We start from the raw sequence: 18,566 nt of genomic DNA on the forward strand, positions 1-18,566 counted from the left end.
ACATGATTTCTATACGCATTTTAAATGCTTATTACATGTTTTCATCTTATTTATATTCATTAAAAAAAATTCTTTAAAAATATAAAATGGCCAATTTTGATGCGGGCTGACCAGTGTGCTAATCGATGCTTGAAGAGAAAGGTTCCTGCACCCATCGCTAGAGGGCGCTCGTGACCTGTGTCGGTTAGAAAGATAGCCTGTGGTAATAATAAAATTCAAATGCTTGAATTAAACTAGCGGGAATGAGAGTATTAGAGCAAAGGTTATTTTAAATAGGTTTTATCTAAAAAAAATTGCTAAAAATGTTTATTAAAAATATGATAAATGAGACAGGAAAAAGTTTGACGGGTCACGAGTTTACTGACGGGATGGGATTACCATGAAACTTGAAAAAAAATTGTTGAAAATTGTTTTACAATAATTCATAAATCACACGATAATTGCTTCATTGCAGAACATGATAAGTTTTTATTGAATAATTTCGGTAGGGAAATCGGCGTTGCGTTAAATTTTTCATTGAAGAAGCTTTAACCATCAGTAGTCGTGGACTCCTCGGTAGTGGTTGCCTCCTCGGTGGTGGTTGCCTCCTCGGTGGTAGAATCAGACTCCGTAGTCGTTGCTTCCTCGGTAGTGGTAGCCTCCTCGGTAGTAGTTACCTCCTGTGTGGTCGTTGCAGCATCCGAAGTAGTTGGACTAGCCACGGAAGTTCCCTCCGGAGCCGGGGAGCTAGTGGTCGGTCGGGGTACGAACGGAGGTCTCCACCACCAGGGACGGCCAGGTCCACCGAATGGTGGACGGCCATGTCCACCGAACGGAGGGCGTGGATGCCACGGTGGATGGAATGGGAGAATCCTTGGACCAGTCCACCATGGGCGCCGTGGTCCAAAGATACTGATCGGTTGAATGCCGGCGTCACCTTCCTCCGAACCGGAAGCTTCTCCCGATTGATGTTCAGCCGTTTGAGCACTCTCGGAAGAGCCACTGCTACTGCTGGAGTCACTGTCCCTTTGAGCCGGATGTAATGCTGGGGAGGTAGCGGCGGATGCTACCGCAACGAGTGCGGCAGCTAGGAATATGATCGATACCTTCATCGCTTGTCTTTTCGAGCAGAGAACTCCTAGAAGAGAACTGTTGATTTCTGACCAACAGGATGCGCCTTATAAAGCAATCTTTAAAATATTGATAATCGTTAAGAAATATAGGCGGAAGTACTAGCGAAGGTAACAGCTGAACAAATATTTTACTTGATCTTAACTTATGGCATTGGCAAGAGAACTTGTGAGGTCACAATTATTTGAAAGACGTCAAGGAGGACTTGGAAAGCAAAGTTTGATTGATGTTAGAACGAATTCTACCTTCATCCGCATTATCTATCGAAATATTGACACAACTGGAGCAACTGCAACAAACAACTTCCATTAACGTATGCAGTTCGGGGAACCATGTCTGAATATCTTGTCGGACTATATAAACTCGGTCCACCGGCCTTGATATTAGACCACTCCCAAGGTAAAGACGATAAGCATGAAGTGCATTCTACCGCTCGTATCCGTCCTAAGCGTGGCGATCGTTGCTGTCGTTGCGATACCGGCCAGCTTCCATTACGGTGGCGGCGGTGGTTATAACATCAATGGAACGGGACAAAGCTTCAACTTCTCGGGCGATAGCAACGGTACTGTGCCCTTCCCCGATTTTGGCCGTTTCCTACCGAACCTAACACAACCGTCGGGTGGATTTGGATTGCCGCCGTTTAACCTACCGTCATCGTGGGCCAACTTTACCGATAGCATTTCGTCCATCTTTCCGGGATTGGGCGGAGGTTTCTTTGGCAATGGACAGGGTGGTGGTGGTGGTGGTTTCCCATTTTTCGGTTAATGTGAATTGAAAGGGAAGAAGAAAACAAGAATAAAATCTATTTAGTAGCAGAACAATTTGTTTCATGATGATGATTATATGATTAATTCGATTCTCGATTTTCAAAGGATTCTTTTTTTTTAACTTTCTGATAAGTATTAATCGTGTCGTCTCGTGTTTTAAAGGAGTCGTAAGGTAATCAAATTCCAAAATTCTAAAGTCTTCAAGAAATTGAAAAAAATCAAGCTTTTTCAAATTGCGCCTAAATTTATGCAATTTTCGCAATAAAAACCATTTAAATAATGGGGTACGCCAGCCCAGACAGAAGAAGATCGTTAATGGAATATTATTTTTATATGAGTATTCACATTGCAACATTTCAAATAATTATTAACAAAGGTTCTCACTATCCTTCTCTTAAATTTGGACTCAAGTTAAGTGTACAAAGAAAAACTCCTAAAGGTAGGCAATTTGTATAACACATTCAACTACTGTTCAAAGCTTTACAACTGGTATTATTGAATCCTTATTCGGGTAGTCAAGTTGTACTGATCACATAGACGATCTAGTCGAGATTCGAACCGACGCCACATAAACGTTCTAGCGTCATTCTTCTATCGTTGCAACCCTACCAAAACCAGTATGAAAAGAGGCTCGAGATGAATTTAGGCACTCGTAAATTAGGTGGGATTGACTATTAAATTATTTTTGCCCATATTTGACTCAAGAACATCTGTAAGGGCCATCATCGACAGCGGCGTCGGCCTACACACGGCAGGACCGGGGTTTGTATCCCATCTGGGCCGTTCCTAATAAATAGCCTTAGAGGTAGAGGTCAAGACGAGCGATAGAGAGAGAGAGATAGAGAGAGAGAGAGAGATAGAGAGAGAGAGAGAGAGAATTTTTATAAGACTGATGAGCTGTTCTTTCGTCAGAAACCAAGAGGGATACAGTTGCGGTCAATAAAATAAGACCACTTACTTTAAAAAAATTGTAAAACTTGGTCTATGATGACTGTTTTTAACGAATTTAATGTTTTTTTTCTCTTTGTAATATAGTTGAAGAGTTTAAGAGAACGATCCTATCATTGGATAAATTGAGAAGTCGATTATGTTTTTTGTTGAAATAAGGCTAAGTAAGGCAACATATTACAAAAGAATTGAACACGAAATAGAATTCTATTTGAACTGGAAAATAGTTGTCTGCCCTTGTACGGTGTCGCAAGGTTAATTATTAATTGCACAATTTTAGCATTCATTTGTCAGCAGTGAGCATTTGTGAACTGTTTCATTGATGCATTTCATCATAGTCCAATATTGAACCAAATGGAACGCTGCATAAGAATGTGCATTCGTGCACTTCTGTGTGTGTGTGTGACGTTTTTAGGGCTCATCTTGTTGTGTATAAATGAAGTGCCTCTATTAGATAGCATCATCATTCAGTAACATTTCACATTGTGCGAACAACCTGCAACAAGAAACATGAAGCTTATCGTGACGGTTCTTTCCATCATTGGGTTGACGATGGTGTTTGCTCGTCCACCGCATCATCACTCCGGTGGTGGATCATTCAACAATGGCACTGGACCTAGTTACAACCATTCTGGACCATCGAATAATTCTGCCAATGTGCCCAGGTTCGGTTTCAATCAACTGCCCAGCTTCCCCGGCTTTGGTAACGGACAACAATTCGCACAACCATCCGGAATACCATTCTTTGGACAAAACGGAAACGGAAACGGACAAGGACAGGGAGGCTTTCCTAGCTTCGGAGGCGGCCCACAAAATGGTGGTGGTTTTCCTTTTATCCCTGGTAATGGACAGCAGGGAGGAAACAATCAACAAGGTGGTAACTTTCCGTTCTTTACATAAAGTAAACGAAAACGGTTAAAAAATAGAGAAAACAACGTAAAAAACAAATAAATTAAAAAAAAAAAAATCACTGGTTCAAGCGGTACACGGTGGTGTAAATTTTTCTTTTTCTACAGTATATTTACACCTTAACAATTTAACTTAAATTTGTATCCTTTGTTGAGCGACAAGGGGAAAAATCTAAAGTAATGTTCTGAATGTAACGACTGTAGATTTTGCTACGCAGAAGAAAATCGTAAAAGGTATCACAGACATAGTTGTCAAATGAATATTAAATTGTTTTACATGAGATAAAGGTTCAGAAATTTGAGAAATTCGTCAATTAATTCAGCCCCAAATCCATCAAAATTAAGTTGAGCCTCTCAGTAGCATGTTAAAGTTTGAAAATAAATAGTGATTGCATACTTTCAGGGGTGGTCCGTTGGTCCGGTGGCCGATGCGACAACAGCGCCGGTCTTCATACCGGGGTTCAAATCGCATTCGGACCGCCTCCCCGTACGAAAGGCTGACTATTTTTCTACGGGTAAAATTAAGTCACAGAAGGCCAGAAATGGCAGGCCGAGACCTTTCGAGGTTGTAGTGCCACCGAAGAAGCATACTTTCAGGCGTCATGTTTCAAAGGCGCAAATGAGTTGAAATATTTGGTATCTGTTTGATTATTTAATATTTGGTATCTTTTGATTATTTATTTTCTGCCATGATAATGAAGAAAAAAATTGTATTTATTTATTAAATATGACGGTCCGATGCCGTATTGTCCGAAAAAAAAGTAATTCGTCACCAAACTAAACTGGAATTCCAAAAGCTTTTAAGCATTTTTATGTAGGCTCGTAAATAGAATATTTAAAACATTCAACAATTCTTTACAATAGATTGAGTTGCAAATTTCAATCAAAAATAGAAATATTTATAAATCTTTATAGCTAGGCATAATAAATTTGCATCATTGAAAACTCATAACATTTTAGGTTGGACATTTGGTTTTGCTCCTCATTCTCCGGTCGAACAACCTCGAGAAGTGTTGGCCTGCCATTTCCGGCTTTCCATGGCTTGACTACCCTTAGCAGGATAGTTCGACTTGCCTCGACTTATGATACTAGTTAAGTTATAAAATTATGCCAAAAGAACTCGATTGAATTATATCTTGATTTTTTTTAAGTAGCAGAATGCATAAATGTTATAACAAAGGGCTATACATTTTTATTGACCGATCATTAACTAACGTACATTGACATTGCGAATAATTTTTGACTTTCCCGACAGATCTTCTTCTTCTTCTTCTTTGGCCTAACGTCCTCTTAGGTAGTGCCTACCATTTCTGGCTTACTAGACTTCATGATACCACGTAGTTGGATGGTCAGTCCTCGCTACGGGCGAAACATCCGGCTGAGAATTGTACCCACGTATGAAGCCCGGCACCGTTGTCGCCTCTATCAACGCACCGCCCGACAGATCTATTATCTTCCTAAAGTCTTAATTGCGCTTATGCAATTTATTTTACAATTTATCGATCATCTTCCAAAGGTCAAAATTGCGATTATGCATGCTGAAAGCTTTCAACATCTATCTTATCGTACAACTTTCTTTCCATCTCTCTCCATCTTCACCTACCCCTCGACCACATTACAGGCGCTTTGAATGCTCCAAAAACATCAGCATTATCGGCATTAAACAACCAACAAAAAAAAAGTTTCCATTTCCTGCCCAACAATTTACGATTCAAAATTTGCCGGCAATTTCGCACAAAATTTCACTCCAGCAAAAAAAAAAGGTAGACCAACGAAACCGCGAAAATTGCCTGGTAAGCGTTTAGAAAGCATGCCTCACATTTAATTAAATAATAAAACGGAAATAATTCTCGTCTGCACCGATCGATCGTGTCTCGGGATGGGCGGGTGCTTAGAATGATATCAAGCCGCGTTTGCCAGCTTGGGGCTGCAAGAATGCAAAATATAGGCTTCCATTTTCCATTTCATTTCGATTCCGGTCCCACTGCCGTTACGTTGATTGATACGTGGATTCTATGGCAAGAATGAAATTCCACCCTGGCCGTCAGTAGATTTGCTGTTTTCGCGTGCGCCACGAGCCCAATTTATTTATTATCCAATTACAACCTCCTCGCTCGACCCGTTAGGTTGTTCTGACGAGAGCCAGCAAGAGGGAGAGAGAGTGTGTGTGTGTGGCATGGAAATGATAATGAAAACAAATTTAAAATATATCTCGCCACTGATTTAATTTAGAGCTAATCACGTCGAACTGTAAATGTGGAAATTTGGACGGTTTTGTCGGAGCTGCCTGCTATGTCGATCATCGTCGTTCGGAATTGCATAAGATCGAAGTAGTATCAATGGCTTATCAGATATTGATTTCCGTGTTAATTTTTTTGGAAACCATTTTGCGTAAGAGAAAATGCAAACAATAGCTTTATGCATTGCTGCTTCCCTGTAAAAAAATTGACCAAAACAAAGGCGGTTGCGTCAATCGATTACCACACCGGCCCTGTCGATCGCGTATTTGCGATTAGCGTTTTGCTATGGTTTGCAGCTGACAGTGCTGAATAAGAATCGATATGCCCATTAAGTAGAGCCGCAAAGATGGCACAATAATGCACCCGTGGCGTACGTTGAATTATTAACATTTTCGTTAATGACCAAAACGAGCCACGGTGGGGAACACAAAAATCGCCGGCAGCTGCATACGTGGTCTAGCCCATCGAAAGCCCATCGGTACCCCGAATCAATATGAAAAGGATTAATCGTGTTAAAAACGGCACGCCCTCGGGTGTCGTGTGTCATCGACAATTAGTTTCTGGTTATCAACGGTACCCTTACATAATGACGCGAGCTCGAAACGAAGCGCCACAGCCAGCATAACACTCAAGCATCATCTTCTGAGGAGTGGGGGGTGGGGGGGGGGGGGGGGTTAGCCCAGGCGCAGTAGTGCCACCGGGACCCAATCGCTGACGTACGCGCACCAAAAAACTGTGGTGACATGAAAAAGTGTCCGATTGATGAATGGATTTGTCGCTTGCTTTTTGGCGATTATGCTGCACACCTCGCTCGGCGACTCGAGTTCGACCGTGTAACCTTATTTCACATCCTGGTTAGCATATTGATATTCTTATAATGCGCTGCACAGGGTGTTGTTTGGTGGAGTTGTTTTTGGGGAGTTTCGGATTTTAGGCGTGAGGTTTTGATGCTGGCTTTCTGGCCATCAAAGTGGAATTGACTGTCAACCGGTATAACAGTTCGAAATGGCATTAAAATCACAGCGTATTAAAATAAATGGATCACCGGAGCCAAAGTGGGTACGGCGCCCCAATTCGTTGTATAGATTTCCAGCTTGGAACAATCTTGGCCGAAAAAGAAGCACCAGCTAGTCTTTCTGATTGTCAAGTAGTCCGGCGGCAAACAGTCTGCGCGCATTGCTACTTCAAATAGTGCACCGACATAATCCAGCGGCACATTCCAGGATCGTACCGCAAACCGGGCGAATTTGCGTTGTACGGACTCAAGGCGCGTCAAAGAGCAAGCAGCCGATGGCCACCATTCCACAGCAGCATATTCCTTAACGGAACGCACCAGCGAACAGTACAGCATTTTGATGCAGGTCGGGATGATTGAAGTCGCGCGCGATTTCATTCATTAGGCCAGTAAGTTGACGGATAAAATCAGGTCACAGAAAGTCAGAAATGTAATAGAATTGTAATAGAATATAAAAAAGCCACAAAGAACTTATTTAAAAGCAGCTCAAAAGCATGCAAGATTTTATACACTGTTTGGTTCATAACAAAACAATGAAACAACAGGAAGAAAAGCAATTGTATGTAACACCAAGTCTAGCTTATGATATTTGTATGCATTATCTTGGCATTTTTGTACGATATCAACACAAGACATACTTAAAATATGGCATTGAGTCGTCATTCTCAACAATAAATAAATAAGTTTAGCTCACGAGGATATCAAGACCATGCAAGAATAGAAAAAAAAAGTCTTAAAAAACTTATCAAAAACACTTAAGTTTGAATAATTGTTTACGTACATTGTAATAATGTGAAAAATGTGTTTCAAATCAAATTAAAAATCAAATTGAGAAAAGTTTACCAAAGGTAAAAGAATATAAATGCTAAAGGATGAAAGAACCAGGAAACCAAAAAGTCATACTAAAAAGGCACACACACAAGCTTCTCACAAGCTGAAAGGATAAGATGAACATGAAAACCCAAACAAAAATGTTGTAAAATTAAACGGTTTTAAGAACAAAAACAAGGATAAAACACAGAAAGAAGTGACATATCTAATGGATTTGTTTAATAGATAGTAGTTTATAGTTTTCAAACATTCATTCAAACATTTGTTTTGGCTCTGCAAATCATTAAAGGTCTGTCAGTCATTAAAACCTACGCTTGTTAATTTCTATTTTCCTCAACTTGACATACACGGTAGCAGGATAATGAGCCCTGTGATTTGGAAATTGGAAAAAAAAATTAAAAAATCGAACATAACTAAAATATCAATTTTAAAGTAAAGGAAAAAATAGAAATAAGGAAACTGCACTGATGTAAAACATAAATACTATCACATTTTTACGCATAAACCGAATCTCACAAAGTTGCAAATTAAAACAAAGACATAGAAAACAAAACAAATCAAACAATAATCATAAATAGATCAATCGTGTGATGTGTGAATTGAGAATGCGAAACAATAGGATCGTTTTGCTTCGTTAAGCATCATTTCGCATCAAGAATAAAAAGGGAAATAGAACGAAACTGCTTCAGAGCGAACTCACTACAATTGGCATAACACAACATAACATCACAACGGTAAAACAAAAAAAAGAAAGAGAATTAAATTACAAAACTGAAACGAAAAGCGAAATTTATGATGCAAAATACGTTTCCACCATCCATCCATCCATTGATAAAACCGTTCGCCCGAAGCTATTGGTTAGTAAGGTGAAACCCCAGTGATATCTGTACAAAGCATAGTACAGTAACCGTGGGTGCATGTGCGGAAAAGGGATGTGGACTGAAAAAGGGAACTCAAACGTTGCATAATGTATGCATGCGCAAAAAAACGAAGGTGCTGTACACACATTATTAGGAGCCGTTAAGCCACACCGCCTAACATCTATTGCTACCGCCGATTCAATATGGGAGCGTACGTCAATGGCCGTTTTATTTGTAGTAGGCAACATACATTTCTGCGAGAACGATCTTCACTCGCCAGTTGGTTGGGCCTATCGCAATCCAATTTGTAAGGCCGGGCAAGACTGCTGCAAAGGTTGATAGTACTACACATGTGGATGCTTGCCTGCGATCGGTCTTGCTGGGTGTTCTGAAGCCACTTGAAACGGTAGCACTTGGTAGCACGGTCTAAGGAAGTGAGCCACTGCTCCCGAGGGGGGGAGTTGTAATTTACATCTGGAGCACTATAATTTACCCGGTGGGCGAGCGTTGCGTTGAGGTGGGTTTTTTTTCGTCCATTCTGTTCTGTTCATTTTCATCGCTACTGATTTTAGTTGTTACTTCTAGAGTAGAGCTGTTTTTTTTTGCTCTTTTATTTATTATGAGGGAAGATCTGATAGCGGAATGAATTGGATAAAGTGAGCGACGTTTGATGCACTTTGTGTAAATGTATTGTTGCCCTGAGGTGGGAGAGGGGGGGTGGGCGGTTGAGAAAGATCATGTAATCTAACTGATTTTAGGGAACAGATACGGATATGAGCCAACGGAGCTTTGCGCGGAAGGAAATGCGCTAGTGTACGGTTATGTTTGCGGAGGAGAGTAAACGGTTATGAAAGTTGTAGATTAAATGTTCAACTAGTTTGTACGAGGTACGGGAAGCTTGAGTTAAAAGGTGAATTTTGTTTCATGCTAGAAAATAAAACTGCAAAAAATCCTAATATTCAGTAGAAAGAATCCTAAACATAATTTATAAAAAAATGTGAATATATGAAAAAAGTGCAAGATACAAAAACAATATGCAGTTGTTGAATATTATCTACACATAACGTTTCACTAAACTATTTGAATTGTATATTAATCGAATTTTTAGTCATGTAAAAAAAAAACTTGAGGCATATAAATGAAGGACCGCCTTGCAGGTGATCGAGGCGTCAGCATTCACACGGCAGGACCGGTGTTCAAATCCCACCCAGACCGCCCCCCCGTACGTAGGGCTGACAACCTTGCTACGGGTAAATTAAAGTCACAGAAAGCCGGAAATGGCAGGCCGAGATCCCTCGAGGTTATAGTGTCAAGGAAGAAGAAGAAGATAAAAAGGATAGGAATAAAATGAAGGCTAGAAAATTTAACTTAATGGAAAACAACAGTAAAAACAACATCAAAAATAGATAATTCTATCATTCTTCATTCATATAAAACGGCCAGAGTTTGATTAGTTGCGAGTAAAACATAACTCAAGAGTAAAGAATAACTTGAATGAAACATTTAAATTAAATATAAGATAAGAAAGAATAGAAAATGGAAAAAAATCATGAATAAAGGATAAATAAAAGTAATTAACTAGAAATTGCAGAAGCATGTATTATCGACGCTAAGCTCGACCTGATACATAAATAAGAAAAGACTATAAAACTGCAAGAATACACTAAATTTAATCGAAGTTTAATGGAAAAAGAAATAAATGAATGAATGAATTTACAAAAAAAGTTGAGAAAATAAATTAAATAAAAAAACATGGGTATAGAACAGGATATTCAAATAAAAGAAAGTAAATGTTAGCGAAACTCTTAGATGATTTTACTTCGCTTAAAAATTTATTAATTGTTTCTGCAGTTGTCGTCCATCCTTGATCAGTTCTTGGATTACTGGCAGGTGATTTGTGCCTTAATTTTGCCTAGAGAAGTCTGTCAGCATAATGTACTGAAGATACTCTTGAGTGAAGATTTTAACTTACTTACTCACTTACTTAATCTTCTTCTCTTTACTAAGTCATTTGACCATTTATTTATAGGTCGAACATGAGAGGTACAGTTAGCTCTGTATGTGGATAAGACATACGAACAAAAACCAATTGCATAAGCACTACCACCAAAATCGATCATAATCACCATTGTACTACTACGAATTAAACAACCAAACAAGCATGCTTGTTATCAGGCGCCTAATCAGCTGACCGAAAAATAGATGAAATTACCCGGACTTACCACACAAAGCCGGGCTAACGAGCCACCGATTCCAGTACGTACCAACCAACAGTCTAATTACAATCATTACAAACTTTAGGCTAATTCCAACGACTTGAAACAATTTGTATCAACTTGCAGCTGAGGAGGGCGTTCAAGCTCACCGCATACCCGCAATCAGCAGCTCTAACTGATACGGAACGAACCGAAATTGCAAATTGTGCAACCACCGCCACGGTACCGACCCTGAATCTGCAAGGTTAATGCTCCGGCGAGTCGCGAAGGTGCGAAGCAGAAGTGCAATGAAAAATTATGGAGAAATTGGGTGAAAAATTACATCACGCCTTCGCGTGGCTTTAGAAAGTATGCTCAGGCTCAGGGCAGATACTCGCAAAAGGGAGTTGTGCAGAAGAATCGTGTGCGCGCAATTAGTGTTGCGCTTCATTTACGCTTCTTTATGCAAGCAAGTCCGTTGCGCTTGTTTGCAGTCGGACGTATAAGGAAGTGTTTCATTAAGCCGAGTTCGATTATTCTGGGAGAGTTCGATGCGAAAGGAAGAAAGACGAAGGGGGAAACGTGTTTCTGAAGTTGATTGGAGAAGATGGGTCTTTAAATTGTATGTGCAATCATGTTGCCGTGTCGGGTTCTTGGGTGTGTCCGTTACTGATAAAGCTTACTCCACTTCAATAATGTTCCAAGGTGCAGCTGTTAGCTTACATGATGGTTGTAGTCACTCCAAAGTCGTATTAAAGCAAGCAGATGAGTTCGCCAAAAAGATCTCCAGAGACGATTCCCAGAAATTCGATGTCTCAAAAAGTTCGGATCAAAACGGATTGTTTGCTTGAGGTTCGAGTTGGCAGTTGGACGGCACGTAGGTGTAGTATTGAAAGTCTACACTTTTTGGGCAGTCACAACATCCCATCCCTGGAGTTTGATTATCTCGTACGCCAACGATCGGAACCAATTGGGGCGTGTATGGGATATTGAAGTTGCCAACGCCACAATTTTGCCTTCGCCACAGTTTACCAATAAATCCCAACCTTTGTTGCAGACCAATTTTCGACCCCAAACAGTGTCGGTCTATTTTCGTCGCATGTGTAAAACACCTGCCCCGTACATCTTCCGCAGTACAAAGCAGGTTAACGTTGGAAAACCGGGCGAGATAATAACGATCGTGCAACAAAGCAACAACAACACCCCGATCATCCCCGATCATCGCGGGGAGGATAATTCACCCGAGATAGGAAGACGTGTCTCTCCCGAACCGGGTAGGGGGGGGGAAACGATCATGATGTGCGGGAAGGAGGTCAAGCAGGCTTTACTTAAAATGGGGACGATCGTGGTGCGCCGGCACCGCGTTACTGTGTGCCATGTAATGTGATCCCTGTGTCTTGTTTCCGTTGTACAAATAATAATACAATCGATGGATGATGGGAACTTGATGCGTCCCTTTCTTCATTGGCTAACCGTCGGATGTAGGTAGCCTTTGATTATGTGCCTTTGAAGGATGTGCGAGGTGTCTGAGCGTTGGTGCTACAAATTACCCTCGAAACAGCAGCATAATTATTCTGGCCAAAGGGAAACATATGGGCGGATGCCAAATCGGCACAATGTTGTGCTTTGTCCCATTTCGTATCGGTGAAGGTCAACTAATGGGTAAAGTGTCGGAAGGGAAACTACACTCGGGCTGGTGCTAGCCACTGCTGGTGACCTCGTTAATTGATCAGTCATCAGCCCGAGATCGAGCACGGAAGTAATCGGAACGCTTTCATTCAGGGATCGTGTGTGAGTATGGGATTTTTTTGCCCTACTCAAACTGGAGATTAAAAGGAACTTGATAAAAGCTGAATATCAACAGCGCGATAAGCTAAAACAAAGAACCCACCAACGGACGTGAACTACATTAGCAGACAGCAGATCATAACATACCAGATGAAAGATAGCGGACAGGATCATTTCGGCTCCCGCCGACATTCAATCATACGTTGCGGGGTTTTGCGAGCGAGCCGAAGACTTCCTGGCTGTGGGTTCTTTTTTGCATGCTTTCGGTGACGCGCTATCATGTTTCGGAACTTGACAGCAATCTCGCCAAATGTCCGAACAGATCAACCGTCCCTGTCGGGGAGATTTCTTTACTTTCTTCACAGTTCGGCCTTTTTTGTGTGCTTAGACTGAATCCACCAAGAGCTACTACTGTCAATCTGATGTTTTACTTAATTGTATTTAATCTAGAAATACATTTCAAGAAACACAAAGGATTCCGTGAAAGTTGAGGATCATTTTGTCCACGAAACTTTCGGCACATCAAAGTGCTCCGAGAGTTGATCAAGATGGCGGTTGAACCTGTCAACGCGCTGTTTGTGAGTGGTTTGTACATGTTGCAGAATGTGTTCGGATGAAATTTTCTGTTTCGCTTTTCGTAATGATTGTTCTGCTTTGGTGAGTGGTCGTTCTGTTTGATTAGTATCTTCGTGCTTCAGACTTTCTGCAACATTGTTACTGTTTGTCTTTTTGTTCCTCTTTTTGCTGTTATTTTGTTCTGTTTTTAAGATAAGTTTCGTTTTGCAGACTTTGGAATACTCATTATCCATTTTTGCTAAAGAAAATCCTAAATTTGTTGAATACGTTCCGGTGCTCCTTAGAATTATCTATAAACGGGTAAATAAAAGAAGTAGGGTGATTTGTCAGGACAAACAATCTGGTATTACCTGTAGATTCTAATCTAAAACTCTTTTAATGTATGCCTATTCATTATTCTAACCTCAAACACTCTCAAGACACTGAACAATCGAAAGCAAAAACGATTCCAATACCTGTTCCCACCGCGACACGCACTCACACGCTCCAAAAACCTTCCCGTAACAAATCGATGATTAATTAGCAAAATTTAACCCACAAAATTTGACCTACTCACCGCGGAATCTCGATCACTTCCCGCCCGAGAGCAGCGTCACATCTAGCAAAACGTTCTTGGTTCGGAAACACGCGATTTACATACGCCGACGACGACGGCGACGGTCCGTTGCAATGATGGACGGCTGCAACCCATTCGCCCATCACCAATGGTAACCGCTCGGTTGCTGGTTGCTTGATTTCGAATCTGGTTCAACTCTTGTCCCGGCTGTCAAAATCGTTTACGTGCCGTGCTAGTTGAGTTGGAGGTGAGTTTGATTAATTTAGTCGCTCTTTCTTCTGCTCTTGAGTGGCCACATCCGGGTCGCGGTGGAATCGGGGAGTTTTTTTGTTTTGTTTGTTTGCTAGTTCAATCCCTCTTCAATCCAGTGTTGACAGAGCCGAATCATGTTGGGTGCCGATTTGCGATTAAACAACCGACCTTTCTTCGCATTTCAACATTTTTTTTCTGTCCCTTTTTTGTGCTAGACTCAATCCGTTGCTGATGAACGAATTTTCCACATCGGTCATACTGCTCCAAACTTAGAGAGAAATGAATGGATAGAGGGGCAGAGCATTTTAATCCCCTGGGTTTTTTTTTTAATTCAGTGGCTGTTACCTCAACACACATACACTCAATAGGGGGAAGGAAATTGTTTGTGAAGCAAAAAAACCCTCCATCGATTAGGTGCATCCAAAAGAACGGCGAAGAAAATCGACGCAAAGCGATAGCCAAAACGGTAAAGGAAATTGACCGTGGCACAGCTTCATCGATCGGTCGGCCAGGTCCAGGTGAGGGAGGACCTACTAACTACCTCGCAACACAATAGACAACCACCAGCACACAAAAAATGAAACGCAACGAATCGGTGGCGCAAAATCCCTGACCTTTTCCGCGATTGCGTAACTGTAGTTTTGTTTGCAATTTTGCCGTTCCAGCAGAAAGTGTTCGCGGCGGGCAGCCAAAATCGGAAGGGTCAAGTGCAAGGGTGATCACGACGTGTGTTTGTTTGGTTGCTTCCGTTAAGATGACGGGCTGCCAGCGGTTCGATGGACATTTGCGAGGCGAACGGAACACAAAGCGTCGTAACGGAGCGCTGATTACGTACGGCCAATGGAGCGCTGCCAGTTGATTGACAATTGGAGGTGTTTGACGAACTGCTTATGTGCTGAGGATGTATCTTATTAACCTTCACAAGCGCGTTAAGTTGTGTTGAATGTGTCCCAGAGAGGGGAATGCGAAGAATAGATTTAAACATCTATTGCAACGGCACGTTCGTCATCTAATCGGGTGTTGAAGTCTTTTGATTATACAGTATTTGTATTTTTTCCCGCTCACATGTAATACGTTAAAAGAGCTTAAAAATAAGTATTTTCAATAGATTTTTCCATTATTTCTGTTAATCACATTTCCTCTTCACATCTAATCGAGTTCCATTGAACCGCTTTTCCCTATCAAACGTTATGAAACGATCTTTTTAAATCGCTTCAACAGTTTACACCCTAACCAGGTAAGTTCTCTTATCCGGAGCCGGAAATTGTAAACCGTCACAGTTTGAGGTCAACTCGTTCTCGGCCGTAAGCGGAAGCCCACACCGGGCCGCACTTTCTCGGTGGACTGGGAAAATCCCCCAGACAATGGCGACCTCCCGGCGTGCCGCCTATGGGAAGGAAGAGCTGTATTTCCGTAGGCACTCTTCTTCGCGGACAGTGCAGATAGTGGGTCATTGGCTTTTCGTAAGTATCGGCTTCGTAATCGGCTTAATGATGGTCGGCGACGGGAGATGGTGGTCGTCGAGGTTTACGTTGACAAATGTGCGCCCGTCGAGTACCATCACTGATAGAGCTCGGCGTGCGTGTGTGATCGATAATGGGAAGGTTTGTTTCGGGGTGGGCCCTCGGAACCGATCTCGGAGGCTCCGAGATCTAACGGACTTGGGACTCATCGCACTTGGGTGTAAATGAACGAGCAGCATAAGTCTCGGTGGGTGGAATTGTTCTCACTGAAAGGATTCTGGCATCTAGCATCTAGGTGGTTCGTCGCCACTGGCCAGCATAATTCGTTACGGTTGATTGCTAATACATACGCTTTTAAGACCACATTCCTAATTGTGACGGATTTAGCGGACATAATTTGTAGCATTTAGAGCAGTGGTGTCAAAACGGGTATTAGGGCGACACTGCGGGCACATGGCTTTCGAATTTATGTTTCTCTACCCATTTATTGGTGTAGTAAAGCGTTTTGACCACAGCCATAAACGACCTGATTTCGGCTGCAGTTTCGTCGGTGATCGCTTTATTGCTCATGTATAATGCATCGAGAGCATCGATTGATTCCATCGGTTCACCGGCTTCCACAGAAAGAATTGGACGAGAAGGCAAGGAAGCTAATAAAAACACCTCCACATAGCGTGCAGGATCGCGCTATCGTGGTGAAATTGTTAACCGTTTCTTTCGCACATTATTAACAAAAAAATGGGTGCAACAAAGCGAACAGAGGGTTGTAATGAAAGTGATCACAACAGCCATGCAAACCATCCCATCGCCATTTACATCGCATAATGTTCCGTAGGGAAGCGCAAATGTTTCAATATTCATTATGAAAAGCTTGTACAACGTGTTCCCTTGTTCTAGATCAACCGACAGCAACAGGTGGGAAATGGATGAGTGGCTTTGCAGGATTGTGAAATTCTCATCCTCTTTGCTTTGGGTTTTCGCTAAAACAATCATTCGATCGCCTATCCCTAGAACCTAGAATGCAAGGTGCGAGTGTTATTCACTGTTCGTGTCGAAGCGAACCGCTCGAGCAAAGCCCAATGTGTTTGAGTAAATTGAATGCTTTTGTTGCTGTTAGCATTTCGACCAGCTCGGCACGGCACAATCAACGTAACATGCTAAATGTTGCTAAGCAACGGATTCTAATCTAAAGCTTTCTATCAAACGGTTTCATAGTGATACAGAATAAATTAAAAGACAAGGAGAGGGTGAAAACAAAGGAATAAAATTCTCTCCTGCACGGCATGTGGTTTGGGTTTATGTTTCGCGAAACGGCTATTTTCACGGATTGGTTCTGTTGTGGGTTGTTGTCCCTAGTTTATGCTGCTTATCACACAAACAGTAAGCGATATTAAATTTTTTCCCCTCTGGTGTAAAACCGAGAAGCATCTTGTGACGATTTGTTGCTTCTCACAGAAAGCAATATGCAAACATCTATCAAGCCGCACCATGGGACGGAAGAGAGTAGACGGGAGGACAGATTATTTATTTGTGTATTATATTTGAATTTGTTGTATAGTTTTCTGAAGATTTTGTTCGCTTTCCCATATATTTGGTGTCCTCTCACGGTTTGGAGAAGCAAATGTCATCAAGCCGATTTTTTGTATTTATAGAGGCTTTGGATCTTTTAGACCCCTCTCTCTGTTATAGTTTGTCAGATGATAGTATGATGGCTAGGTCAGTATCAAGTTAGCATGTGGCGGTGTGTAGTGTATCCATGGCAATCAGTAAGGATGTCGAGCAGGTAGGAATGTGTCAGGGTAGGATGTGACCGATGCGAAGACGAGAAACGATTCGTTGGATGTGGTTGGAATCGAGATCGTCCCAAGGTGCGGTGTTGTGCTTGATGGAGTGGAGTTTTATGGAGCCATCTAGAGTGTGCCAGGTGGTGTACCAGTGTTGAGCGACCATTGGGTAAGTGAAGCGGATGGCGTTTCGGCGTGAAAGACGCTGTGTGGTTCGGCTGGACCGAGCTAACTTATGGATAAGTTACGTAACTGAATGGATAGGCTACCAGGGAAAGTAGATCTCTTATGTTGAAGAGAAGTAGATCTCTTAAGCTAATAATATTTTTTTCTATATTTCGTTTATTTTAATGGAAATTTTGGGTGCTTTTAAGAACTACAAAATATGCGTCATCACTGGCTGAAAAATCTGTATCGTTCGAATTTCTTTCCCATATGTCCAATGCTTGTCCCACCATGCACGTTCATCGCTTTATCGGGCGTAGAAGTTTTAAGATTGTTTCGAGGGACTGCTTTTTTTACATTCAATACTTCGGTTCACTTTTAAAAGAGGTTTTTTCGCCCATTCTGTCTACCGAAAGCGATCGCACGTGTGTATCATCGACGATCGACGACGATGTGTGGTGGTGTGAAGATTTGTAGAAGAGGTATTTCGCTGTCCGGACCCCATCCGGATAGATTGACGATGGTTGACGGTGCGCGATGGCATTTGATAATTGATTCACCGGTCCGGGTGAACCATAACAGTAGGAAGGCACGATTGGGCTCGATGACGATTGCTATTCCCATTTGTTTGCCATCCGCAAAGATCGTTTAGCACCACATTGACCCCCCAAGAGAGCTGAGAACGAGACTGAGATTTAGCCTTTGGCTTTTCGGGTCTTTTGTCTTTCTTCGCTAACAGATTCTTACCATCTTTGGGCAGGGATGAAGCATTGACCCATTAAATGCTATGGCACCTGGTTTTCACTCGGGGCCAGCCAGGTTTGAAGATGCGTCACAAGCTTTGAACAGCGTCGGGGTGCTGATGCCATGACCATAACCAGTTCTGTGAGTGCCAATCCCAAAACGATGACTAAGAAGCAGGATGAATGATTTTTGCAGCGATTCCAGTCGGCCTGTTTGCTCGATTTTCATCACAATGAACGCTAAACAGCTGATCGTTTTTTGTACATTTTCTTATACATTTTTTATTCCTTTACGATACCACCGTACCGATCCGGACGCTGCGAATCCGGTGTGAATCTTCAGTCGCTTCGGTTTGGCGGCAGCC

General features: G+C 41.9%; 3 protein-coding genes across 3 annotated transcripts; 2 read left to right on the forward strand and 1 right to left on the reverse strand.

Moving 5' to 3' along the window:
- Positions 1-440: 440 nt before the first annotated feature.
- Positions 441-1,168, reverse strand: LOC118511500. The gene has a single exon (XM_036054669.1). The coding sequence runs from the start codon at positions 1,089-1,091 to the stop codon at positions 528-530; it is 564 nt and encodes a 187-aa protein (XP_035910562.1). The 5' UTR covers positions 1,092-1,168; the 3' UTR covers positions 441-527.
- A 304-nt stretch (positions 1,169-1,472) lies between these two features.
- On the forward strand, positions 1,473-1,944 carry LOC118511502 (ATP-dependent RNA helicase A-like). Its single transcript, XM_036054672.1, has one exon. The coding sequence runs from the start codon at positions 1,525-1,527 to the stop codon at positions 1,873-1,875; it is 351 nt and encodes a 116-aa protein (XP_035910565.1). The 5' UTR covers positions 1,473-1,524; the 3' UTR covers positions 1,876-1,944.
- Positions 1,945-3,275: 1,331 nt separating this feature from the next.
- LOC118511501 (keratin, type II cytoskeletal 2 epidermal-like) lies at positions 3,276-3,810 on the forward strand. The gene has a single exon (XM_036054671.1). It carries the CDS (start codon positions 3,336-3,338, stop codon positions 3,723-3,725), a length of 390 nt encoding a protein of 129 aa, XP_035910564.1. The 5' UTR covers positions 3,276-3,335; the 3' UTR covers positions 3,726-3,810.
- Positions 3,811-18,566: the final 14,756 nt, after the last annotated feature.

Source organism: Anopheles stephensi, chromosome 3 (genome assembly GCF_013141755.1).
Source record: "Anopheles stephensi strain Indian chromosome 3, UCI_ANSTEP_V1.0, whole genome shotgun sequence".
Lineage (NCBI taxonomy): Eukaryota > Metazoa > Arthropoda > Insecta > Diptera > Culicidae > Anopheles > Anopheles stephensi.